Consider the following 27,105-nt stretch of genomic DNA (forward strand, 5'->3'; position numbering starts at 1 on the left):
CTGGAGATTTTGCTGTGCTGCTCCTTAAACTCTAAAGACAAAAACGACAGATGGATGTTCGACCTGCGTGAAATGCAATTGTGATGTAAGCAGCGCAAATAGCTGTGTTTATTGTTAGTTGATTAACTTTGTTGTACTTTGCAATTAGGAAAAGTTTATTTTTGTGCAATAGTAAATTAATATATGCCAATGATGAATTCACTGTGCATTGATTGTTTCTGTTGAGCTTGATGCATGACTGGGACGCTTAAGGTGCTCTGTGATTCTTAAAACATGCAGGACACTTTTTAAGTGATGAAGGTCTTCCTTTTGCTCGCTGAAAATGTTAATAAATACCCGTGTCTTATGGCTAATGCAACTTTTATTCTCACTATTTGGTGATACTTACTGTTCTGTACTTTATGACATTCACATTATAAAATGCAATTTATGTGTGTGTGTGTGTGTGTGTGTGTGAATATCACAGCAGTTTAATACATAGCAATCTAAAAATAGCAATACTGCTTTTGATTTTTTTTTAAACTAAATATGGCAGTCCTGCATACCTGTGAAGCAATCACAAGAGGATGGCTGTTTTATTTGATGAAACAGAGACCTCTGCTGGTGAGTTATATTGTATCATTTACTCAGCGGTTGAAAATATGCAATTAATCACCTACTATATGTACAAGTGTAAATGCCAGAGCTGGAGTAAATCATTTTTTATGATCTTTTCATTTTCATCTCCTGTGATCTTGTCTCGCTAATGGGAGAGAAACAGTTCTCGTTATTCTCTCTGTTGAAATGACAAACCAGGGTAAAATCTCTCATCTCTGTTCAAAGATTAGGACTGCCGGACTCCTATTCTCAAGTGGCATACGCAATCTATTTGTAAATACAACTCATCAGATCAGAAACACACGGACACATAAACACAGTCTAGCAGGGTAAGAAACCAGAAATGGTTTTTCATGTGCTAACCATATATTTCTTCATCTTATTACAACTGGCTATCGTGCATAACCTTCCCAGTGAATCCTGCTATGTCCTGACTGTGGGAAACAATAAGTTTTTTCCCCGGGGGCCAGGAGTAAGGTGCGAGGATTTGGACCGGGCCTACGGAGAGGGCTGTCCCCCAGTCTGACTCTGTTCTGAATGGAACTGCGTTTCTATCCTTGCTTCTAACAGGTTGTTCGTGGGCGTCGCACAGGATGCGCTGCGACAGAATTCTGCTCGCCATGGCGATAGATGCTTGGTAACGCATCACCAGTTTGGCACAGCTAGCCCAAGCTAGGTGTGTTATAAAAAGCTACTCAACGGGCCTGCAAGAGATTATAATAAGACAATAAGTGCATACTATAAAGTGTGTTTTTGTGCATCAGAGAGTGGGTGTGTGCATGTGTGTAGCTGTGCATTTGTGCATGTGTGTGCGTACGTGTGTGTGAGAGAGCTGAAATGTGAGTGTGTGTCTGTGCATAAGGTTTGCACTTGTGTGCGGGTGTATGTGCATGCATGTGTCTGTGTATTGGTGCAAGCTTGTGTGTGCATGTGCATAGGTTCTTGTGTGTACACATGCAGTGCATGCATGTGCCTTGTGAGTGCACGTGTGTGTGTGTGTGTGTGTGTGTGTGTGTGTGCGCGCGTACGCGTTTGTGCTGGTCTTTGTGTGCCTCAGTATGTGTCACTCCACATATGCTCTTTATTGTTCCTTTGACAGCATTGCTGAGCATCAGAGTCAGCAGACCTCCTTCCTGCCCTGCATGGAGACAGAGAGAACCTGTCCCATGACCACTCACCTCCCTGAGGGGTGCATTCCATCCCCCTCTCCCACCAGCCCGCCCCCCCACCCCCCTCCCCATTCCCCGCCACCCCCTGCATGCCAAAAAATACAGCAGCATTATAGTCACAAGGCATGATTCACTGCAGTTCTCCTTCATTCTTCAGTGCTTTGAAGTAGACTGACTCCACTTAGGGGTCTTTTTATTTTCTTCATGAGTAATGCATCTAAGAATTCTGGCTAAGATATACCCTTATTGGAATAATTTCTGTTTAGAATGCATAACACAATGATTTTATTGTGCCGATATAGAGTAGGGCACTATGAGTTCAAACATATGGTGTTGCGTGTTTATTATGTGGAGTGTCGGGTTGCAATAGATTTAATTTTACAAAAAAAATGTAATGTTAAGTAAGGCCTTTTTATTGGTTAGTGATAAATCCTCACTTTCCCCATTCAAAATGTTTCTGGAATGCTTCAGTAGGTGGCAGACTGCTGTTTTAAAAAGGAGGTTCTGACAGTCCTGAAATGGTTTAATCTTCCCCCCTAATCAGCACTTCATATTATTAGAAAGTGAACTACTTACTGTCCACAAATACTGTTCAGTTATTAAAAGCAAATGTGGGACAGCATAAATTCTTAATTATAACTCCATTCCCTCACATTTTCTGCAAGCTTTCACTTTGTCTTCACTGCATGCAACAGAGGACTTTCAGATCTCTGAGCTGTTCTGGCTTGGAGCTCTTGCAGAAGACTTTACAGGATATCCTTTTAGGATTCACACTTTTTTTTTTTGGTCTACATTGTCACCGCTGCCTGATGTACTGACAATCGACTCCTTGAGAAATAAAGAGAAGGGAGAAAAGTAAGGTACTCTCTTGGAAGAAACCTCTCTAGTAAGTTTCATTTTGACCTTTCATTCCAGAAAAAAAAAACTGAGAAAGCAAACCACTCAAAAGCCCTTTTCATAACTAAAATTTGGATACTGTGCAACCCTTTGAGTAACAATATGATATATTCAGGAAACTGTACTGATTATCTTGTGGTTGCAGGTTTGAATCACCACATGCGGCACAGTTGAGCTCTCGATCAAAGGTAGTTACAGTACCCTGACCCCCTTTGGAAATGCTCTTTTCTCTCTGTGGAGATGGACCCGGGCACACTCTAGTAGTTCCACATCGCTGAGGATTCCCATTATAAAATGCTCGGGCCAAAATGAGAACTTACATTCACCTGGGATCTGTACCTGTGATGTCAGAAGCAGGCCCGAGGCAGTGTTACTGCAATACAGAACCTAAAGGACTACCGATGGAAACAAGCCAACTTTTCCCAGCTAAGGCTACAATAGTCACTGCACTTGGACTTAGGGGAGGAGCTTAGGAGCTTGTGTAAAATGGCTAGGAACGTTTGGCCACTACAGTACGCATGTCATATAGCTATTATAGATTACAGATTTCAAATGGAATGGTAAATGAACTGCATTTTATATAGCACTTTTATCCAAAGCGCTTTACAATTGATGCCTCTCATTCACCCATTCACACACACACTCACACACCAACAGTGAAAGGCTGCCATGCAAGGTACCAATCCGCTCGTTGGGAGCAGCTCGTTTCACTGATAAGGGTGTCCATTGGGGTGTGTAGTTATGGCATAACCAAATGAAATATGACTTGTCTGGTTTTATAGGATCTTGACAGCAAATAAAATAAAAGGTGACTGATTTGTAAGGCCGTGGCCTCAGGATACAGATGTGCTTACAGAAGGCAACATAAATAAAGTTTAGGATGTATTCATCACGAGCGAGAGTAGGGGTTGGATATCGAGGCTTGTGTCAGAGAGTCATATGAATAGCAAATGGTGTGTGTTCATATTTCCCTCAAAGGCAGGGATTAACTTTAAGCTACAGTCACATCTTCTCACATGATTCCCTACTGAGCAGAGGCACTATTTTTGCAAATAACTGCAGCTGAGTAGGGTCGAGAAAAGGGAGGGGGGGGGGCAACCCCTGTTCCTGGAGAGTGCCTGTGTGAGTGTAGGGTTTGTTTCCACTACTTACCCTACAAGTGGGTTCACTCATTGGCTAGACTGCAGTAAAATACCTCATATGCGGACAGAAGAGCAGCCTTCAGCTATTCTATGCTATGAGCTTATCTGAAAATGTTGCACAAACATCAGTTTCCATGAGTAACTGGGCTAAAGAAACCGGAGTTGTTGTTGGTTATGCAGCTTCAGTTGGATTTTAATTTTTTTTTTAAAAAAGGATCATGCCCTTCAGAAATGAGGTTCCTCTCATTCTCTATGGTAAAGAAATGACATGGGGCAGGGGGTGGTGTGGGCATGGGGCTGCTGTCAGAAACATATGATGTGAAACTGGGGTGGGGGTGGGCAGTGGGGGGAGCTTAAATACAGCCAGTGGGAAACACAACCAAGTCTTTCAGATACATAGATACATTATAGTATTTTTGATTGACTGGTTTTATGGCAGACTGATTTCAGAGGAGCACTGAATGGTCCAAGGTACCCTTTGACTAAAACTTTTTTTTTTTTTTCACAACATAGTTGGACTGGCAAAGCAAGGTTCAGCTGCGTTGCCGTGACTACTGTGTGTACATAAAAGAACTGCAAAATGTCATCCACTTGACTGAAAATCAAAAGAACGGAGCTCCACTTCACAGAACGTCTCTAAAAATTGATCATATTCTCACCTCTGCCCTGTGCAAGGGCTTTTGTAAACGATAATATCATGTCATTTGAAGGACTAGACAATAAAAACAACAGGGAAAAACTGTATTTCAGCTCGTGCACGCAAGAGCAGCTCATCTACCAGTGTCAAACTAAATTTGCCTCAGTCTACGCAGGCCCCAAATATGTACGCACAAGGCTTATTTTGTTAGAAATGAGCACAAGAGCATTGCCTCGGCTGTGAAAATCCCATTACTCAGACATCGGTATGCCCGGAAAAAATTAAGCAATCTCACGTGCGCCCCACACGCGGGCACCGAGTGGGATTACCTCCAATAATCCCAGCATGCACGGCCACAATTATGAGGCCATACGCAGCCCGGTATCGCAAAGCGCAAGGCGCAATTCACGTGACTGAAGAAATCTTCCTCTTTCTAATGCGGAGAGAAAACATCAGCAAAAATTTATTCTGCTGACTTTACATATGGTGATAAAATCTTTTATGGAGAGCACCTGAGAGAAGTCAGGCTACAAAAATATACATTTAACATTTACATTACTAGAAAGTATTAAGGGGAATTTAAGGGACTCTGTCAACAAAATCAAACTGAAAAGTCGCTGCCATCATATCGCACGCAAAAGTTTTGGACTGCTGGTTAATGCCTGCATACAATCTCCAGACTCAGTCAGCAAGCAAACACAAGCTGGAGAATAATTATGTTCTCTCAGACCCTGGAAGGAATGATTTGTCTTTAGAATAAATGGACAGCCATAGCTGCTCAGAAATGCAGAACAGACTTTTTCTTTTTTAAAAGCACAAAAATATGAGAAAAGCTAAGCCACCTGTTCAATACCTCTTCAGTATGAACATTCAAATGCAATTTCACTTATTTGCAATATATTACATAAATTCTGTAAATGTATAAGTTGCTCTGGATAGGAGTGTCTGCTAAATGCCTGTAGTGTAATGTAACGTAAATACCATCTCTATAATCAAGGTAAAATAAAGAAATAAACACTGCTGTGCACAAAAATACAAAATAATTAACAACAGACACCAGCGTAATAATGGATTTTTTGGGCTTCATTGACTGTGTGTGACACAGCTGTGAATTTTTACAGGTCCGTTCCCCAGACCCCAAAGTATTTCAGATCCACGTGTGAGGTCCTGGGTACTCTCTCCAGACACAGAAAGACAACGTGAAACAGCGACAGACCATCGACCCATCAACACCCCAGGGTCCTCCTCATCGCCAACACTTCAGAGGTCTACCTGCATCGCACAAACCAGCTGGAAGATGGACGCTTCGATCCTTCACGGACTTATCTCCATTTTGATTTTTCAGCCTTGCGAGTCTCACGGTATGTTACGCATGGTTAGTCCCTTTTCAGGCTATTTGCACTTTAATGCATGGCTTATGGTGAAAACAGAAGGATTTCTTTCAATGAAATATTCTTCATTTTCAAATCTTACATTTCATACACTGACAGACAATTCAAAAGTGTCTGTCAGACATTTGCTAAATGTGATTGTAGAATTGTTTATAGGAATAATCCAATAAAGATCAGTTTGGTGTACAATAATTCAAAACAAAAATGACCAACATCACAACATCGCCATTCTTCACCTAAGGAATTTGGTCCACAATTTTGCACTTTTCAAGACCAAATTCCCCCCTGTAAAACCCTGTATAAATGTAGGCTAACTACTGTCTGATCGGTACAGCCTTGAACTGAAACTATGCTTTGGGATTACTGATTGCAATAATAATTGATGTGTATTGCAGCTTGAATCAAACAGATCAGCTTGTGTTCGTTTATTTAATTATCCATTTATTTTTGGTGGAAATACAAAGATGGTGCCACTGCGACCCCTTTGGTCTTTGACTGGAACGCCCCACTGGCAGTGATCTCGCAGGAAGAGGGGAAGATCACAGATTTGGCACAGACAGCCCGAACAGGAGCTAACGTTACCGTGGATACAGACACAAAAATGAAGGCCTCAGAGACCACAGAAGCTGAAGAAAAAGGTAACTTTCATCTTCAGTGTCAGTCCTTCAGAGATTTCCCACCTGAGATCTTGATCTCAAACTTGTAATTAATAAATAAATAAGTGAGCAAATAGTGAGCTCAACAAAGGGATATTTGACTCATATCACTATCTTTGAAATATAACTTTAAGATCTCTAGTTCCATGAGCACCATTACATTCTTTAAACAGCAACTGCATATCTTAGATGTAAATTACCCAGAATTCACCATTATAACTCCATAGCAATACATTGCGTTCTCAACCAGTAATGAGTGCAGCTAGGCCATGCATCATTATTACTGGTTTTTGGCTTTTAGACTGAAATTGTCCAATGCAAATCAGGGGCTAATGACCTATCATTCAAAAAGGCATCCCCTCTTTCCCTACACAAATTTCTAGTCTTATTCAGCAAAGTACTTGTGTTAAAACTTTATGCAAGTCACTCTGGACAATCTGATTAATTATCCACTCCTGCAGGTTGTTGTTATTTATGTGAGCCACACCTCCCAGTCATCATCATCAACAACAACAATCCATTCAGAATAAAACCAAAGCCTTCCCCCCTCCCCATTTTTTTTTTAAATAATTGGGCCAAAGGAATGTGACAGGCTTCCAGCGGGGGTATGCCCTAAAATGATTGTACAACTGTCGGCCCGTTAGAGGTCAAACTTCTCTTTCTGCTTCACAGCCCAGAGATTAGCTCTTCAGCCACACTTGTGAAACACTCTCACCAGGGAAAACATTAACCAGACGCAGCCCGTACAATTTAACTCGGGACGGAATGCAGTATTCGCAATTTAGATCCCACTCATACACAAATAGAATTTTCTTTGATGAGTGCGAAAAAGGTCAAATTCAAGGTTTCCTCTTTCGAGCAGAGAAAAAACATTTCAATAAGATAAGACTAGGTCTTGAATGGCCGGTGCTTCTCCAGTTGAAAATAATGTCCAGTTAGGATGATGAATGTATGTATTCGAAGGTGTGTTATTACCATGTCAGCGGCTGCTCCCAGAGCGAGGAGATCAGTTTTTGTTGGAATGCTAAATGTCTCCCCCTCATTACACATCGCACCGTCTCACTTCAGCCCCGGGTGACACGTACGTGCCAGTGAGGTCACGAGGCTCTGAGGTCATCGACCTACATGGAGAGAGCAACGCTGGGGCGGCTGAGACAAATGACCTCGGCCAGATCAGCACGTCCAAAGACCGACTCCTGGATACGGGCGCATCGGCCGGGCAAGAGCGACCTGCAGCCGTTCCCCCTTTCCGCGACTCGGACGAGGCTAACAAGAAGCGCGAATCTGCAGAGTCTGAGCTTGATGTGGCAGGTACATGGTGTGGAAAACGCTTAACTCCTAACTCTTCTTGACCAGTTAAACAAATACACGAAAAGAATGTTTTTAGCTGAACATTCTAATGACGATTTAACAATCACTGCTGGTCATTGAAAGCAATGGAGTTCTAGAATGCCGTGTTAGCAACAAAAAAAAAACAAAAAAAAAAAAAATAATAATAATAATAATAATAATAATAATAATAATAAAAGAAATTTCCAAAAAACCTGCTCTTCAAAAGGTTAAAGATCCCAGTAGTTATTATTCTATATATTATTTCCTTGTTGGCCAAGGAGTTTGAAAATAATCAATAAAACTTGAAGGCATATTTTCACCTATATATTAAAGTATGTGTAGACATGACATTAATGTGATTTTAGAACTTTTAGGACAAATCCATCTCTCCATTCATTGGTGTATTCCTTTTCCCAGATCTCGAAACTTGGAGGATTGGCGCAATTTCTGTAGTAGCAACTCTTTCTCTGGGAATCGTTATTGCAGTTTACTGTCACAAGTTCCGAAAAAGAACAGTTAGGTAAGTCCCCACACCTCTCATCGAAAATATAGTTTCCCCAAGATACACTAAAATTATAGCAAAGGCCAAATGTCAGATAATGATGTAAACACAGTTAATTGTAACTGGCAGCAACCAAGATCCATGTGTTGAAATCACATTAGCTGAGCTGAATTTGATTTGTCCGGTTTTCATACCATTAAGGCACCTCAAATATAATAATCCTGGGGGTTTATTAAATGCATGGCACAGACAGTTACTCTCACATACATGAGCGATAGAAAAGCATGAAGGTTAGGTCTCTGAAGAAAATTAATCATACTGGGAAGGCGCTCAATCAAAGTTCTAATTAGGTTTAATTCTCCATGTGTTATTTTCTTTCCTAATTTACTTTCATTCATGTAACATAAATCTAATTCAAAAGTTAGACACAGGTATGATGTGGATAGCGAAGTCGCAGAAGGGGAAAGGGAACCATTTTCAAAGCATTACTACAAGTTCCTTCTGATGACTGAACCAACCATATCAACAAAAAAAGCTGAATGATCACCATCATTCTTTTGAAAGAGACAAATGGACAGTAATTCATTTGAATTATAGAGATGGTTACTTGATTTCCTTTTGTACAGAATAACAGTTGGAAATTGAGGTTACGTTGCCAGACAGCTCCTGATTATTGATCAAATAAATGGTGGCATTCACCATCGAAATGCGTCACACATTTAGCAGATGCTCTCTGTTTTTAACATAGCATCAAACTTATACAGCTGAAGAAATGCAGGGTAAGGGCACAAGGTACAAAGCAGTACTTTGGGAATTGAACCAGCAACCATCGGTTCACAAGGCCAGTTCCTTAACCATTATACTACGCTGCCGCCAGCCATACTGTTTTATGAAGGTCATGTGATTCCCACAGACAGGAAGTTCCAGTGAAAAACACAGAGGACAGAGAGGCAGCAGAGACGATAAACAGGGAGTCCAACAAGAACACAGTGACTGCTGGGGACAGCTGTGTGATAGGGTAAGTGTGAGCTGCTAGCGTTGAACAAAAAATAAATAAAACAAAAAGCCCATTACATTCTGGACTGTAATGATTTGTTTCAGGAAAAAATACTCAGAAATGTGGTTGTAAGGTTGAAAATCAACCTCACATCTTCACTCTGAATCACATACAGTACCATCCAGAAAGCATTTATATTTACATTTTACCGTACTGTATGAAACGGCTATTAAAAAGCATCTCTCACCTTGAAAAGCTTAAGTATGGGTGATCTGAATCTGAAGTCACGTTCAAATATTATTTCCCTCATTCAAAGATTCCATTATTGTACAGATCAGGGATCTCGTGCTCTGGTCCAGGAAGGCCACAGGGTCTGCTGGTTTTTACGGCTTCCTTTCAATCAGCAGCTAGTTTAGGCCTTGACAGGGCTTGTGGAGATTTCCACCAATGTGACTTAAATTATGCATGTGTTGTAGCACAACAAAGGCAGCAGACGCTGTGGCCCTCCAGGGCTGGTGTTTCAGATTCCTGTTGTAGAGGTAATTCAGGGTTAGGCTAATATTAATAAGGGCTGGGGTTATAAGTCAGTGGTTCCCAACCCTGTTCCTGGAGATCTACCATCCAGAAGGTTTTCATTCCAACCCTAACAAAGCACACCTCATTCAGTAGCTTGAGATCTTGGAGCCGTTGAGCCTCTAATTAGTGGAATAAAGTGTGCCAAATTAGGGTTGAAATGAAAACTTACAGGAGGGTAGATCTCCAGAAACAAGGTTGCGAACCACTGTGGATGGCACAGCTGACTGGTAAGGGTAACAAGCATTAATCCAAAAGACCTCTTTTTAAAGAAGTCTAACAGAAGCAAAGATATTTAGGCTTGGCATTTTAAAAATTGCACTCAGCCTCAGGGGGAACTTATAAGAACACTTATTGTAGCTCGCAACAGGAAATATCAATTTCCCTCATATCCGGGGTTCATAACAAAACTTACCAAAACCTTCAGGGTGTGATATCAACACACAGAACACACTTCTTTTTAAAAAAAAAAAAAATTCTCCTCTCTCAGACAGCCTCCAAATGGTAGATTTCTCCAGGGAATCGAGACTGAATGCCGTTAGGCTGGAATAAATGCGTGGGTTGGACAGTGCATTACACCTCAGCGCGTTCTGAAGGCCTGGTAGCTCAGGCAATGTTCGCTTGCAGCGCGGGGGGATGCTAAAAAGAGATCTCCTCGTGAACAAAGGTGTTCTGCAGGTAGGTAACGATAACGGAATAGCGCAGAACACGGGGCTGCAGCTCTTCCCTCGCTGACGTTGTTCTTGTTCTTGTTCTTCGTTTTCAGGAACGTGTCAAACGAATCCTCAGATCTGACAATGACCAAACAAGAGGCAAACCTGCCAGACATTTCTTGGGATTGTCCCACGGAGGCTGCCAGTTCTCATGATCCATCTTAAGATGTCAGAAACTTTGTGGTTTAGATATTCCCCTCTGCTAAGTCATTTTTTTTATTCCAGTATGTCTAGGAAATGTATGTTGCATGGTGTTTGAGCTAATCTAAATAAAGTATATCCCATGTGGATATAGCTACTTTTATTTGGTTTGAACACATGAAAATAGCTTTATATGTAATCCTGTATGAAAATGATAAAACCCTTCCATATTAAGAATACTCCCAACAAATTCAATTAAACATTGAGATCTTGGTCTGGGATCTTGGTCAGGTCTGTGAGTTCCAAGCAAAAATTACCAGCATATAGTGTATGACATCATTCTCATTTTGAGTAAATATTGTTGTTGATGTTACCCCACTTTTGGATCAAGGTACGCCATACAGTTTAGTTTTTCAAGTGATTAGTCCTGTGTTTATCTTTCTCAAAGTGACACCTAACAAGAAACCTGTAAAACGAATTTATTTATTTATCATTTCAACATGAATGCTTCCGAATAAGACAGGTGAATTGTCATGGTTTTTCAGCTGTAAATGTTATGCATTTTATATTTTGTGTGCTTTTTCTGCAGTGTAGGTAAGCTTAAGCATTGAAAAACAGTTCTTCACTTGAGAATTTAATTACTTCAAAACAGCTCATTAAAAACTTTCAGGCTGAACTGGTAACATACAGATTAATGTCGCGATAATGTGAAAACAGATCAAGCGTTCCTGTTTCCACGCATCAATAAAACATTGCCATTGATTAATCTGTGAGACATAAATTAGATTGTGTTCGGCGTGATATGAACAGAGCAGCATGACAAACGAGGCATGAAAGCCATTATTTATGTTTTCTGAAAATAAAAACGTTGTTATCTTACTGAATAAAAATAAACCAATTAAAATAACTGTGAATAAAGCAATCGCATTGCACGGTAACGCAGCATTTGGTAACTATACCAATGTCTCTCCCAAGATATGCACAATAAATCAATTGTATCAATGTATATATTAGCACTTTATGCTGTTGATAATGTCAAAGACCTTCTCCAGTATTTTTTTTTTTAAGTCACCAGTCTTGGCTACAGTTGTCTTTTCCTTCCCTATGAAGCAGGCACAGTCTCAGAAACTGTAGTATAAACTGAATCGGTACGACTCTCTGCTGTAAAACAACATGAATTTCCCTTCTGTTGAAAATGTGATGTGATCACGAGGAGATAAATCCTCCCAGTCATGCGCTAATCTGGTATTTAAGGGCTTGAGTTTGTCTGAAGTGGGGACAATTAGAGCAGTGGGAACAACTGACGAAATGATTTGCTGCACATAAAAGTACAGTGTACGGCTCATGTTTCCTTCAGATGTATAATTAATAATTAGACCAACTTTATTCTTCTCGTTGTTTTGGTTTCAAGTAAAGAATGGTAAATAACACAATGCAAAAGGGATAAAACCCTTTCTGACATTTTTTATTTATTTATTTAAGTACTTTTATGAAGGTGCCTATTTATTTTCTTCTCGCAAAAATGTGGAAATATGGGTTTCTGCTCATTTTATTCGCCGCGGTCGTGCGCTCCCAATTTCCAAGGGAATGCGTGACTCCGGAGGGACTAAGAAGTGGTCAATGTTGTCCCTCTCCAACGGGAGCACCAAATGATGACTGCGGGTCCAGCACGGGACGGGGACAATGCGTGTCAGTTATCGCGGATGCTCGGCCGCATGGTCCGCAGTATCCCCATGACGGTCGTGATGACCGGGAACGTTGGCCACTGAGGTTCTTTAATCGCACGTGCCAGTGTAACGGGAACTTCTCCGGTTACAACTGCGGGCGGTGCAGGCACGGATTTACAGGAGCGAACTGCGACCAGCCAGTTTCTGTTGGTAAGATACTGTAGGCCTAAATGCTGAGGTAGCTATGCTGTTTAAATTGAACCTGGACATGGCTACAATAGCCTGGCGCTGTACATAATGAACGGTTTCTGGCCTCCACTAATCGGTAGAAACAAAATTCCATCATGAGGGGCTTATCATTGCTCTACTCCTACTCTACTCCTTCAGGTCACTTTGCCACTTTTGAGCATGACAGTTCTGGGCCGATTTAGGGTTTAACAAATTGATGATTTAAAATAATCATGTGATTTCAAACAAATGCTGAATTAGACACGTAACACGTGAATGCTAAAGAAGTGTGAGAAATTGTTCATAATATTTTACTATGACTATCAATACTGGTAAACATGCGAGGTCATTTCGCAATGTACCACATGTGTGATTTCATTATCTAATTGTTGATCAGACTATTGATGAATAGCCGAAGTAAGAATGGCATAACTGCCTGCTTTGTCCTCAGTACGTAGAAACGTGATGCTGTTGAGTCCGGACGAAAAGAGAGCGTTTGTGGACGCGTTGGACCAAGCAAAACGCACGGTCCACCAGGATCTGGTAATCGCCACCAGGAGATACGAGGAGGTTTTCGGTCCAGACGGCAACACAACGCAGTTCGAGAACATCACCATCTACAACTACTTTGTGTGGTCGCACTATTATTCGGTCAGTAAGACCTATCTGGGGCCCGGGCAACAGAGCTTCGGAGGGGTGGACTTTTCTCACGAAGGCCCTGGTTTTGTCACCTGGCACAGATTCCACCTTCTCCAGCTCGAGAGAGACATGCAGGTGAGGATAGATCTATACTAATGTCAGAATGTGAACCTGTTGTTCGGTGCTTTATATTCATGTACTGCCACATTGCACAGTTCATATTCACTAAGTACTGCGTTGCTGGGTACATATAAAACTTAAATACACGTTGCACAAAGAATCTAAAGGTAAAGCACATGATCTACGCACAAACGTGCTGTCAGAGAGGATTCCAAAATCTTTAGAATGAATTACGCCTGCGTGAATCCTATCACGGCTCATCTTCTGAAGCATACGTATCACTGTTTTGGAACACTTCATTCAGCTCTTCCTGAGAGAGAAAAAAAATCAGATTACACAATTTCACAGCCTGCTTCAATCAATTAAGCATTTCAACACCGTTAAAGCGTTTCAAATTTATTTTCAAATACAAAAGGAGAGCTCTGGCTGAATTGGTTGTTACCACTATATATTTGCCTTCATCAATTTAATAATGACAAACTATATTGGAAATATTATAAATGACAGTGAAAATGAATGCTGTCTGACATTTGCATTATTTGAATTTACGTCAGATTTTATCATATGACATTTGCTTTTAATTTCTCTATAAATTACTTATTAGGCCTACTTTATATTTAGTCTCTTAAGTTAATTTTGCAAAGGCATTCCTACATGGCAACTGATGTTACGCATGGTTTTCGTCTTTTCTCTCTCCTTGAATGATGTTCGTCGTAGTGCAAATGTGTTGCAGAAAATGCCTTCAGTAAACATCCCGCTTCACTTTTGCACCAAATGTAATACTTCCTATGCAGATAATGTGATATTTAACATATTTTAATACAGGATATGCTCCAGGACCCCTCCTTTGCGCTTCCGTATTGGAATTTTGCGATTGGCGGCAGCACGTGCGATATCTGCACCGATGATCTATTGGGCGCGAGAAGCAGCTTTGACCTTAACTCCATCAGCAGCAACTCTGTCTTCTCGCAGTGGCGCGTGATCTGCGACGGTCTGGATGACTACGACACTCTCGGCACCATCTGCAACAGTAAGCGCTGTGCTCGTCTTTTCAAATAGCCGTCTGCCTGCCGAGCTCTACTGTACTAGACCGTATTATAGCCCCAGTTCTTAATCAAAGCCCATTCTGATCATCGTTCATTCAATGGTGAATCGAGGAGAGTCACATCCAAAATTAAGATATATTACTTACGTGTCAAAAAGTACCCGATCCTTCATGCTTTTGTTTTCAGATTTAAAATTACTCAGACTTGAAGTGAACTCATGACTGGAATCACTGTTGAAAATGAAGTTTTATATTCACTGCTTTAGTTAATATTCTCGCACATTTTTCTCTTGGCTGCTACCACGTCTTCATAAAATAAACTACCGAGATGAGAATATAGGTGTAAATCTGCCGGTTCATAGAACTGGCAGTCTGGCTGGCCTGGACCAATTAGGCATGATGTGACATATGTTGGATGCTTTTCAGATTTTTCCATGTGACCACACAACATAATAAATATAAATACATCAGACTGCTTTTCAGCTTTCATGTCATTGCAAAACTGCACTATTGCCACATAATGAGTACATATGTACATGTATGAATCTGTCAATGTACACACATATGGCCAGTCTCCCATGGTCCCATTATTCATGGAGGGACCTTTAGCCCTCAACCATGTAGGCTTTAAAAAAAAAAAAAAAAAAGGTGAATAATTGCTAGAATTAATATTTTTTCTTTTTCCTCCAATAAGCCTTAGATTGAAAACTTCAAGTAATACCAGTGTTTATTTCAGTCATTTGGTTAAGTACCAATAAGAGGTGGCAAATGCATATTGTGTGTGAGTGTGTGTGTGTGTGTGCCTGCATGCATGGCATGGCATGGTGTGTGTGTGTGTGTGCATGCGTGCATGCATGGCGTGTGTGTGCGTGCGTGTGCGTGCGTGTAAGCACACCTGTATTTATACAGGCTGAATTGGACAGCAGAGTTGGTGGAACAGGGTTTATACTGTATCGGATCCACTGCGGTGTCTGGCGTCTGTTTGGGAAAACATGACTGACCTCGGCGTCTGGCGCGCCCCGGTGCGCTCGATCCGCTCGGCAGGCTCGGAAAGCGGCTCCATCCGGAGGAATCCGGCCGGGAACGCGGCCAGGCCCATGGTGCAGCGCCTGCCCGAGCCACAGGATGTCGCCGACTGCCTGCAGCTGAGCGCCTTCGACACGCCCCCCTTCTACTCCACCTCTTCCGAGAGCTTCCGGAACACCGTCGAGGGTGAGTCTCCCGGCAACAGCCCGTCTCCCTCCCCTTCCCTGCACGAGGGGGCACATCATCACTGTGCTGTAATACCTGCTTATATACATTTGTTTAAAGATGCTCTTCTGGCTGTGAGATGCCATTACATTACATTTAATGTCCATTTAGGCATTAAGCAGACAGTTTTAATGCAGAGCAGCTTACCAACATGCTTTAATAAAGGTTTGGGCAATGAGCAAACACTGTGTTAAGTCATCAGTTGCACGACAGACAGTAATATTCAGTATACAATCCAGCAATATAATGTGAGGTGGAATACTACACTATGCTGAATTTATTTCCTTTTTTCTGTTGACCGAGCTGGATTTGTCCTTGTTGCTAGGCTACAGCGCCCCCCAGGGAAACTATGACCCTGTTATCCGCAGTCTGCACAACCTGGCTCATCTGTTTCTCAACGGGACCGGGGGGCAGACCCACTTGTCCCCAAACGACCCCATCTTTGTCCTGCTGCACACCTTTACAGATGCTATTTTTGACGAATGGCTCAGAAGGCACAGCCCCGGTAACGTACAGTCGTTGTGGTTGCTACGGTTTCCTGTCTGTCTGAATACATGGAGCTATGCGGTGTGTTTTCAGTGCTACATGTTTATTTAAAATAAGAATAATGCATCTTGTCATTTGTTGACCTGCCCCTGGGACAGGTTGATAATGTTTTCTCTCCTGAATGGAAACGTTACAGACGTGACGGTTTATCCGTTGGAAAACGCTCCGATCGGCCACAACCGGGAGTACAACATGGTTCCCTTCTGGCCCCCGGTCGCGAACGTGGAAATGTTTGTGGCCGCCCCTGAAAACCTGGGTTACTCGTACGAAGCAGAGTGGCCAGGTGAGCAGTCCCAGAATGTCCCGGAATGTCCCAGAATATTTGCGTCGCTGAGCAATATTCCATTCCCACACTGTTTGGAGGTTTCATGTCATTCCTGGGTTACAAATTCCTGGGTTTTTATAATTCAAAGAAAATTCATGAATTATTAAATTTCCTTTTTTTTCGGCAGCGCCCCCGTACACCCTGACGGAGATCATAACCATGACGGTCGTGGCGGCCCTCTTGGCGGTGGCCATCGTTTTCGCCACCACCACTTGCGCCATGCGCGCGAAGTCCTACGCCAAGATGGAGGGCCGGCAGCCGTTGCTGGGGGAACAGTATCAGCGTTACTCGGACGACCGCGACAGGCCACAGGAGAAAACCCAGTCTGTCGTCTGATGCTGTACAGCAGGGCACTGATGAGCTTGATATTGGTTTTATTCATATATATAATTCAGACACATTTGGTTTTACATCTTTAAAAATGGTGCAAGTGCTTCTTTTGGCATGAAGATCCATCAAATAACTTCTAAGCAGCTGTGAATTTTACCATAGAAAATAATTCTATAATTACATAAAACCATAACACTGACTTGTAGCAATGTAACTCTGGTACATTTGTATTCCATGCAAAGTAACTAATGTAAACCTGCAGACATTTACTGGAACTGTTTGACTTATTAAATTGTATTCATTATCAGTATATACTTTTTTTTCAGTGAAGTGATTCCAAAACATTTATTGAACAATAATAAATGGCCTTTTGATTCAAAAACTTGGTTTTTCTATGATACCACAGAACTAATACATATTATACATCTATTTTTAATACTGTACAAACAAAAAACTACCTTTGTACATGTTTGTGGTGTTTGGTGTTGTCCACAAGGGGGCACACGAACAAACTGCAGCACATGCTGAGTTTTGTAACTCCAGAATGGGTAAAGAGAAACAGAAGTGCAATAATTAGCCTGAATTTTTTCCAGTCAGCAAACCCAGGATGAAATAGGCAAATATCATTTTACTTAACATTCTCCATTAATATCTTCAGCTTTTCCGTATGAAAAATACTGAAAAAATACTAAAGAAATAGTTCTACTGAAATAAGCCACCATCTGTCTCTAATTACATGTGCACTATACTGTAAAGAAATTTACACAAACAAATTGCTTCTTCTGAATGTGGAAAATCTCTTTAGACACATTTTATCCTGCATGAATCTAAAATAAAGTTCCCACTGTGCACATGCTTACGAGCAGCTACAATTTTGCTTCCAGAGGTTAAGATGGCGGGAGGGAAAGCCTGCAAAACATGAAACTGAGTTTGGAAAACACGGGGATGAGTTCAGTATTCAAATCCTTATGGAAATGCTTCTCAGCAGTGGCTCGTTGGATTTACTCCAGGGCTGAGGTGGGAGCTCTGTTCACATCTCATATTTGAGGCTTCAGAGTGATATGTAGGTGTATATAATAAGCAAGCATTTGTCAAAGTCATAAACCTAGTGTATTACGGTAGTCAAGATTGTTTTTGACCTTAAACGCTCAGACTACACACTGATTTTTACCTCGGTCGGTGTGGTTTTGCGTTTAACCAGGGGCAAAATGGGAACCTCATGTGAAAATGATAGGGTAGAATGTCAGCATCCTCTTTGGAGAGGATTTTAGTCTAACACCTCCCCAGGGCCAGACCTAGGGTTCTGGTGGCCCTAAAAAGTAATGTTGTTTTGGCCCCAAAAGTGTTCGCATTCTTTTTCTTTTTTTTAAATTGTGTGGTGCATGGATGGTTCTGTCCCTAAATGACTGCATAGTGTTTATGCCAGAGGCTGGCTCTGCACCTCCCTGTTTAAATTAATTGGGACTACATACTTAAACACTGACAAACAAGAATAAATGTTTTAAAATGTTTTTGTTTTTTTAACTAATGTTATGTATAGGGTGCATAAATAATGTATGAATGTTGAATAGATGTTTAGCACAAACAAAATTTAAAAAAAAATAATAAATTGCTGTTATGTAATCCAACCAGGGAAAAATATTTAACAAAACCAAAAATTCCAAAATGACAATATCCAGCAGGAAATGTTTGCAGTTACTATGCGTAGTTATACCGTAGTTTGCACATGAAGACTACGATTGTGCCGGCGTTCTGTCCGTAGGTAGCAACGCGTTCACATGTGTGAGCTTGTCGTTACTTTACGGTAAATGGGCGTGTCAACTCGGGTCCACCTGTTTGAGGGGTGTAAAGTTTCTGGAGAGGAAGTTTATGCCGAAGCCGCACGCTGTCCCAGTTAACCTCTGCCTCAACACTGCTGGTTAGTGGATACAGAAGCGGCCGGCGACAAACCAAGGAACTCATTCACGTGTCTCCTTCGCTGCGATACTTGGCATCTGAGCCATCCGTTTAGTTTATCCGTAATTTCTTTACAGTATATAGGGCGTCGATTGTCTTGATAGACACAAATTGCGATTTATACAAATCTATGCGGACACTGGATTAAGTTTAAAAAGCAACAATGTGTCTAATAAAGGACGCTAGCTACTTATCTTAAAAGTTTGAGACGCGGTGGATCTTTTGCGCTGTGTTTTATCAACGACTTTTATATTCATACAGTAAATTAAACCCACGAAGACGATTTTAGATTGTGCTTTCACGTTTTTAAAAGTCAGTTGTAATTTAGCTACAAGTTGCACAATGGAAGTGCACAACGTCTTGCCGGATTTTAAAGACATCGAGACCAAGTTGGGTCGCAAAGTTCCCGAGGGTCTCATTCGTTCATTCACAGAAGGGGGTCTTCACGAAACAAAAGATGACAATAACCTGGCGTCACCAGCTGTTTCTGTTACCAAAGCAAACACAAGTGATTTAAAGCGTTTGGAAAACAAGATGAGGTTTTTAAAACAAGAAATGGTAAGTAATACCTGACGTTCAGTTTGTCGTGGTTTCCTGTGCTTCTTGCAAAGTTAAAAAATGCAGAAATTCATATGAACTTTGGCCTAGCAGTTTAGAGCTGTCACTTGCATTTTTGTACCGTAGCCTATAGCTTGTATAGTGTAGACTTGAAAGATACAATAAGCAAACGTTCGATGTCACAATACCCGTTTAATTGTCGGGTCAAAGCTTTGCTACAAATATAGTTCGTTATCTAAGTCTTACATAATCTAAATCATAGATTAGTTCTCTAAACGACCAGGTTAGCTTGCCAACTCAAAAGCAAACAGCTGGACAACAGCTTTGAAGTAGTAGCCTATTCTGTGGAAGCGTTTCCCGTTATTTCCGTTTATTTATAGGTTTAAGTGCATCCTTTGATGCATAATTATTTCGTTTTCAATTATCAGATTGTTGGAAATAATGCATCTGTAATTATGTGAATCCATATGGATCGTTTTGATCGCATAACCGTGTATCCGTAAGATACATTTCGGAGCTTGGCTGCATTGAGTTTTTTTTTTTTTTTTTCTCTTCCCCATCACGTTTGAATAAATCAGGCAGCATGACATCACAAAGTGGATACATTTCCTTTCTCTTACAAATAGCAGGGTGTCCAGTAATCCAGAGAATGCGCCCCTTAAATGTATCTTTTGAAACTTTCGGGTGGAGCTAATTTCCCCTAATAAATGTGCATGTATTCTAAGACCTACGTTTCATCTACTATCACTAAAAATCCATGGACAGATGGTTTACTCCGCGGACCCGGCTGTTCGGCCACCATCGTAGTTGTCGCCAACCTACGAGGTGGCAAGAAAGATGACGATGGTCTAATTGCGAGTCAGATTTTGCCGTCTATGCCTGCAATGACGCAAGCATTTTACAGTCCTGGCAAGAGATGTTTGGCTGTAAGGCGTTCAAAAAGTTTTTTTTTTTTTTTTTTTTTTTAAAGGGAGTGTGGCTGTCAGTCCCACACTCCAAATATAGTAGTATGTGTGCCTCCAGAACAGGAAAAGGAGACATTCAGTTTTATTTGATATGAACATTTTTTGACAAAATTAAAACTTAATTGTTTTTTCCGGCTGGAAATCATCCAAACTCTGGCTGTGTAACAATTGAGTATTGCATCCCCAGTTAATTGTCTCCTAACCTGACAGCACAGTTCTCTCTTCACTTAAATTGAAATTGTTAGAAAAAAATCCAGCCTGTACTTCTGTTAGTCCCAGTCTTGTCAGACTAATTGCATATTTAGGCCACCTCGGGCCTTCAGACTGATCTTAAAACCAACACTCACAATTTAGCCCTTAATCCAATCAGGCTGTCTCCCTCCAGGGTGACTGGGGTGGGGTGGGGGGGAGGTGTTAAAATTGGACTGTAAATCGCATACCAGTACACAGCAACGAGAGCAACGCCTTACTTCACAATATCACACCAATTCTCACCATGACACCTCTTTTCATACCACACACAGCTTCTGGCTACCAGACGTCAACCTGTTTCCCCACCAATCTGGTACCATCACTTTGATGTGAAATGCGGGCGAAACCAACAGCACTACCATTTCCTTTAATTCATCTTTCACTTTCCAAGTTGCCTCAAGTATTAACCGGCATTTGTCAGAGGCACTGACCTGTGTACACACAAGCTACAGTAGCGGGGCTTACAGTGCATGCGTTAGCCTTAGCCGACGATGTCACGTGAGGTACCGAACAGCGCGTTTTAAACTTTGGGCAAATAAAAACGCGCTGCATTTGAAGTGCGGCATGAATGGTAGCGGCTTCGACGTAACTGCCGCGTGGATTACCTCAAGCGGTGGCGTGCTTCCAGCAAGCCCAGCTTTGGCCAGTGGAAGCAGGTCAGTGGGGCAAAGGGGCCATTTTGAACGAGGACGGAACTGGGCCCTGTCATCTGTCGGGGCTGCTTTACATGTTAATGCCCGTTACCGTGGAAACGGAGCGGAACGTGTCGCCGCGTGGTTATGGGCATTCGCGCCGGCCTTGTAACAGAACTTTCAAACCATATAAGGTTTCAAAACGGCAGTTTTTCCATTGGTGGAATAAGTTTTTGATCTGAATCTTTCAATTTTCTGAGTAATTGAGACTTATTATTTGTTAAGATTGCCCAGTAACATGTTTTCACCATGAGTTTGCATAAAGAGTGGCTATATTCATGATGCTGTCATTGAACAGATCATGAACTAAGCAGGATTAGAACAGGGCTTTGTTTTTATGAAACCAGACGTCTGGATTATAAACACTGAACCTGTTGCCCTCCATGAGAAACAAAGCTTCTGGAGTAACTGTAATCTTCTGCCTCTGTCCATTAAATGCTGCCCAGTTTCTGCCCATGAGCTTGTGTGAGATTTATTTTTCTTTCACGCATTTTTTTTAGTATCAGGGTACAGTACATATTCATAATATTTGTAGTTATTATAAATTTGAAAAAAAGGAAAAGACTCTACCATACCCATTACCATGCTCCAGCATTAAAGTCTAAACTGAAAACACAGCAAAGCACACAGACTTAGCTCAGGTACTGGTAGGCAGTGCCAAGACCACTATCAGGGCCTTCAGCATCTTGTAGGACTGCTGATCTAGGATCAGTTTTGCCTTCTAGCTCAGGATGCGTGATCCTGATCTTACATAAGCACTCCACCTCTTCATGAATACGTGCCTAAAGCCCAAATTTACAGACACAGCTTTATGAATACATGGCTAAAGCTCATACCAGCTTAAATGGATAATTTGACGTTGATGAAAAAGCAGTTTTCTAAGTTCAACTTAGATTTTCATAATTTATTTTCCTTAAAGTAACAAACTACAAGTAAGGACAGAATGAGAAAATTAAGCCAGAAGTGTCAAAGCGTACAGCTTATTTCAGCATAAGGCATAGGCCTCAGGTTTTGTATTTGAGGCCACATAAAACTGGCCTGTTTGTGAAAGCCTGTCTTTGAGTGAATCATCCCTTGGTTTGGGACTGGAGAGTCTGTAAGAGGCTTCTCCAGTTACGCACCGGATGTCAGTGTCACATTTTGGGGTTCTTGCCAGCAAAGATAATGTGTCATTAGTAAAAGATGAAGTCTCTCTGTTTCTTTCTGTGGTGAGTAGAATTACCGGTTGAAGGCTTCTGTCAATCTTTATGCGAGTGCGATGGCACAGTGTCACTTTTTCATGCGCGGTATTGCAGGTTAGTGTAGAGTAATGGAGGAGGATGATTTTTTTTTTTTTAAATGATGATTTCACATTAAAGTGACAAGATTCAACAGCAATTGTCTGTGCTGTGCACAAGTGATACAAAATGCAGAATGGTTCTGATGGTTTAAATTTTGTCAGAGGAATCATTTTAAGAAAGAATAATGAAGTTTGTGGAGACAGTGTGGGGCTTTCTATATGGCATTAGACTCCAAACCCAATATACATATCCCCCTGTGCAAGGGTTTGATTCCCCACCATGGCAACTTTTGTACTGTGATCCCATCCCCATCTATTCACTTGTCTGAATAAAGTAGAAAAATGAAGTAAGGAGGGTGGATTGTCTACTCTCCTTTAAAAATAAAAAAAATTTAAAAAAAGCTTAGTCTTATATTTGCTCAGAGGCTGAAGCAGCATCAATCTCTGTCAATATTGTTACACTCCTCTCTGCAGTCTTATTTTGCTCCTCTCTTTCCTAACATTACCTTCTTTCCGTTTCAAAACCACAGGCCAACCTCCGTGCGATCGACATAAAGCTGATGCACCAGCTGCTGTCCATCAACGAGGGAATCGAGTCCATAAAGTGGCTCATGGAGGAGAAGAGCACGCTGGCCAGCCGGGACAGCAGCCTGACGGGCAGCCTGTACAGCCTATCAGAGAGCCCGGACAACTCGCTGAGGGGCAGCTGCAACAGCCTGCAGGACGGCAGCGACCTGGACGGCATCTCCATCGGGAGCTACCTGGACACCCTGGCGGAGGACCTGCCCGGAGACGCCTCCCCCCCTCCCTCCGTCTCCGACACGGAGGACCGCTTTTCGGACGGGCCCGCGATCGAGGACGAGCTGGAGAAGCCCCCGCCGCTCGGCAAGGGCCTCAGAGCAGATTCGGACGAGTACTACTGCTTCGGATAGCGCTAAAAAACCCCGCGAGGGAGGGAGGGAGGGAGGGAGGGAGGGAGGGAACGTGCTGGTCGCTTTCAATGTCGTCAGATGCTTTTTGTTTTTGTTTGGTTTTTTTGGAGGGTAATCGTCGTGGTCTTGCTGCTGTTTAAAGCCTGGAAGAGAAGTCACAGTGTTGGCTTTCGTAGGTCACTGGTAACGTTGTGCCTTGTTTGATCGGACAAGGTTGCTAGCGAATGACAGAATCGCACAGGTTTTTGGGTGCAAGCAATCTTTCATTGATTTAAAATGATTGAATCTTTGACCTTAAAAGTTTTTATGTAGCCTTCACTTGAGGGAAGATGACTGAGGAGGGAATCTGTTCGTCGTTGTTTGATGCCGTTTACATATTATACACAGAAGTCTGCTCTGGTACCTCAGTGTCTTAACCACTTTGAAAGACTTAAATTACATGGTGTCGTTACAAGTTCCTTAAAGAACTTTCAGAACCAAGTCGTTTAGTAATAAGGGATTATGGGATCATATGTGTTTTACCAGTCTTTGTGGTATTAACAGTTTCCTGCTGCGTACTGATTTTTGAGGAAGTTTTAAAGTATTTTTTGGAGGAGATTGAATTGGACTACATTTCCAGGCAAAAACTCTGTATAACCTGCACCAAAGTGCATTTTACAATATAAATATGCCAAATGCTGCATCGTCATCCTTTCATTACCATTCATTTATCCTTATACTGCACTTGCTTTGACCCAATTGCTACTCACAAGTTTTGTTTTGTTGATGGTGAAATATTTGCTTAGGACTAGCAAAAAAAAAAAACACTTGAATAATTTATTTTGTTACATCAAAGTAAACATATTGTCTGACCATTGTACAGTATGTTAAAACACTTGTGAATACATTTTAGCATATTGTTAAACCTTTTTGAAACATTGTTTGGTTGTTTTTTTGCGGCTTTATGCCTTGAAAATGGCATTGATTTAAACGTAATTGGAAACAAAAGAAGAGAATAGAAGTAGTTGACAGGCGATGACTACTACGTGGACTGTGATTACTTTTACTTTGGGGAAGTTTCTTGGTCAGACTGAGCGAGAGATTAATTTGTTCTTTGGCCACCTCCTTCAATCACAGCCAAAAATGCATTGCTGCTTGGAGAACCAAAGTCCTGTTACTGTTGAGCCAGTAATATTGAATTTTACATTTCCCATCTAACATTTTACCTGTTTTGAGTGTTAACTCTGTCAGACGTTCTCCTTGTTTTTAAGTTATTGTTTTGGTTAATAATATTTGAACAGAAAAAAATATAGTTCTGTTTAAAACAATAAATAATATATTGAACAATTATTTGTAAATGTTTGTGTCCATGTACAGGGTGCATTTTATATAGGTGATTTCTTTTCTTTTTTTATTTGAACACGTCTAATGTTGCAGACAAGCCAAAAGCCACGTACTGTAGCAAGATTAAAACCAACAGATCTGGTTTTGCACTCAAACATTTCTGTAAATTTTGCATTCACCCTTGACCATCTAAGAGAACAAGTTTTACCAAGTCGTTCATAAATGAGGGAACCATGGCAACGCCAAAAACAAAGTTAAACAATCTGTACATTTTGAAGGAAAGGAGTCAACCTTTCTCCCCGCTTTCATGGAGACTGTAAAACAGACGTTCTGCATCACAATGCTTTATGGGATTCCCATTTAAATAGCAAATTACTCCTGCCTTGGCTGAACTGTAACTTAACTGAACTACTTAATTTACGCCAACGGTGACGTCTTGCTCAATGAATAAATAGACAGGACGTCTTTAAAAAAAAAAAAAAAAAAAGTCCACATCTTCACTATGGTGAAAGAGGCTCTTGTTGTTAGTAGTTCTGCCTATTGATCTCCTGTGGGCGATTTACAGTAAGCCTGTGTGTCTTCGGAACAGAAATATTCAGATGTTTGATTTGTGCATATTCTTTTTAAATTCCTTCTTTGAACTGGTGTGAATGCACTTTAACACATTCAATGAGTAAAATATTTGTCTCTGAACAAAATGCAGCATTCTAATTAAGATTCCGCCAAAGCCACCTCCTTGAAATTGAATAGTCCCTCATTATTCTTCACTCAGACTATTTACAAAAGTATGGTCTGTAATAAAATCTAGTGTCAGATTTTTTGCAAATTGTGTCCATTCCCATACATTTTATTTTAGATAGTCACAGCCCATTAATTTTCAACGAATGCACAAATAAATTACTCTTTTATAAAAAAGCCTAAGATGTTCTCAAGAGTTCACTGGCAACGCATATATCATCAATTGAGACAGAGTTTTTTTTTTTTTTTATAGGGGAAAATGATAAACAGAGAAATAAGGTATTTTGTTATTGGAGATACTGGAGGAATATAATTGAGTTTACAGCCCGAATTCACAGAGGAAATGGATTTATGAGAATGGCTAAAGATCCGATTCCCACAAATTAGCGCGGAGGACCACTGCTGACATTCCTCACAGAGTTCTCAGACAATGATGCCATCAGCCCCCTTCATTCGATGCCTTCTCATTTCGTTCAGAGTCTGAACTCAGTCCAAAGCTGCTTACGGATTTCCTTTTTTACAAAATAATGTCCAAGAAGACTCAGTTTCTTTTAACGGCATACTGGCTTGGATAAGGTCCAGAGTCAGTATATTTAAGGCGAATCGGGCATATATTAACTTAGAATAATATGATCAGAACCTCAGATTTGTCATAGTTTCAAGTCTCCGTCACTGTAACCACGAAAGAGAAAACCCCATACTATTTTCATCACTATTTTCATGTTATGTCCATAATACTCCATTAAGAACATTAAGAGGGTTCTGTTGGGAATGATGTGCAGACTTGTATTTTAAAAGGACACTTACATCATGTTTAATCTATCATTAAAAGGTGAAAGTTATTTTTCCCCTCAAGCAGGTATTCACATTTTCCCAATAACAAATACCTGGAGCGTATGATTGGTGACAAACAAGGTGTTTATTGCAGTTGAGGCCATTTTCTTTTTTTTCGAATTCAAAGATAGCTGGTGTGTGTGCCCCTGTCTCACTACTCCTGGCTATTGGCACACCTTAGTGTCTTCATACCCTACTCAAAATAGCCGCCTGCTCCAAATGTGCCTGAATGTCTGTCTCTTTGGACGATTCTAAACCATTTTAATTACGGCAAACCATCTTCTCGCATCTTGCTCGATGCTCATTTAACACATGCTGGCATTTAATTCTGTTTCATCTGAGAGAGAGAGAGAGAGAGAGTAAGTGTGTGTGTGTGTTTTCTGCAAGGCTCGCTGTCACCTAAGCAGCAGTAGGATTAGCAAACTGGTTTATCAGCCTGAGGTATTAAGATGTCCCAGAGTTCATGTGACGTGGTTCTCTGTTTGGTGAAGTTTTGTTTTCTAAGGGCAAGGTTAAAAGTACATTGTGCCACAGAGCAGACTGTTTTTCCTCCACCTCTGTGCTGTGGTTTTGGCACATTTCACATTAAGTAACCCACAACCACACCTCTTTTCCTGGCGTCTACTCACGGTCTGCAGTTTTACATTGTTTGATTCACCAAAACCAAACACCAAGTCA

At 41.2% G+C, this 27,105-nt stretch overlaps 3 protein-coding genes and 1 long non-coding RNA gene across 4 annotated transcripts; 3 read left to right on the forward strand and 1 right to left on the reverse strand.

Moving 5' to 3' along the window:
* The first annotated feature begins 5,566 nt into the window (after nt 1–5,566).
* Nucleotides 5,567–10,967, forward strand: LOC118232182. Its single transcript, XM_035426915.1, has 6 exons — nt 5,567–5,803; nt 6,298–6,471; nt 7,558–7,800; nt 8,239–8,341; nt 9,237–9,341; nt 10,660–10,967. The coding sequence occupies exons 1-6, from the start codon at nt 5,740–5,742 to the stop codon at nt 10,769–10,771; spliced, it is 801 nt and encodes a 266-aa protein (XP_035282806.1). The 5' UTR covers nt 5,567–5,739; the 3' UTR covers nt 10,772–10,967.
* A 947-nt stretch (nt 10,968–11,914) lies between these two features.
* LOC118232181 (5,6-dihydroxyindole-2-carboxylic acid oxidase-like) lies at nt 11,915–17,260 on the forward strand. Its single transcript, XM_035426913.1, has 7 exons — nt 11,915–12,624; nt 13,094–13,416; nt 14,227–14,431; nt 15,491–15,658; nt 16,023–16,202; nt 16,380–16,526; nt 16,696–17,260. The coding sequence occupies exons 1-7, from the start codon at nt 12,237–12,239 to the stop codon at nt 16,902–16,904; spliced, it is 1,620 nt and encodes a 539-aa protein (XP_035282804.1). The 5' UTR covers nt 11,915–12,236; the 3' UTR covers nt 16,905–17,260.
* Nucleotides 13,785–15,568, reverse strand: LOC118232184. The gene is made up of 2 exons (XR_004766226.1): nt 15,448–15,568; nt 13,785–14,423 (listed from the first exon to the last, which is right to left on the reverse strand). It is a non-coding gene; the product is annotated as an uncharacterized LOC118232184 (long non-coding RNA).
* Nucleotides 17,261–18,744: 1,484 nt separating the features above from the next.
* On the forward strand, nt 18,745–23,568 carry LOC118232183 (leucine rich adaptor protein 1-like). Its single transcript, XM_035426916.1, has 2 exons — nt 18,745–19,412; nt 23,131–23,568. Exons 1-2 carry the CDS (start codon nt 19,197–19,199, stop codon nt 23,530–23,532), a joined length of 618 nt encoding a protein of 205 aa, XP_035282807.1. The 5' UTR covers nt 18,745–19,196; the 3' UTR covers nt 23,533–23,568.
* The last annotated feature ends 3,537 nt before the right edge of the window (nt 23,569–27,105 follow it).

The sequence above is a fragment of the Anguilla anguilla genome, chromosome 7 (genome assembly GCF_013347855.1).
Source record: "Anguilla anguilla isolate fAngAng1 chromosome 7, fAngAng1.pri, whole genome shotgun sequence".
In the NCBI taxonomy this organism is placed as follows: Eukaryota; Metazoa; Chordata; class Actinopteri; order Anguilliformes; family Anguillidae; genus Anguilla; species Anguilla anguilla.

Bases quoted from the DNA above. Each gene is read 5' to 3' on its own strand.
- LOC118232182 (XM_035426915.1), top strand. From the start codon at position 5,740: ATGGACGCTTCGATCCTTCACGGACTTATCTCCATTTTGATTTTTCAG. The intron at 8,342-9,236 runs GTAAGTCCCCAC...TGATTCCCACAG, and splicing joins TTCCGAAAAAGAACAGTTAG to ACAGGAAGTTCCAGTGAAAA. The intron at 9,342-10,659 runs GTAAGTGTGAGC...CTTCGTTTTCAG, and splicing joins GGGGACAGCTGTGTGATAGG to GAACGTGTCAAACGAATCCT.
- LOC118232181 (XM_035426913.1), top strand. From the start codon at position 12,237: ATGAAGGTGCCTATTTATTTTCTTCTCGCAAAAATGTGGAAATATGGG. The intron at 12,625-13,093 runs GTAAGATACTGT...CTTTGTCCTCAG, and splicing joins CGACCAGCCAGTTTCTGTTG to TACGTAGAAACGTGATGCTG. The intron at 15,659-16,022 runs GTGAGTCTCCCG...CCTTGTTGCTAG, and splicing joins CTTCCGGAACACCGTCGAGG to GCTACAGCGCCCCCCAGGGA.
- LOC118232183 (XM_035426916.1), top strand. From the start codon at position 19,197: ATGGAAGTGCACAACGTCTTGCCGGATTTTAAAGACATCGAGACCAAG. The intron at 19,413-23,130 runs GTAAGTAATACC...TCAAAACCACAG, and splicing joins GGTTTTTAAAACAAGAAATG to GCCAACCTCCGTGCGATCGA.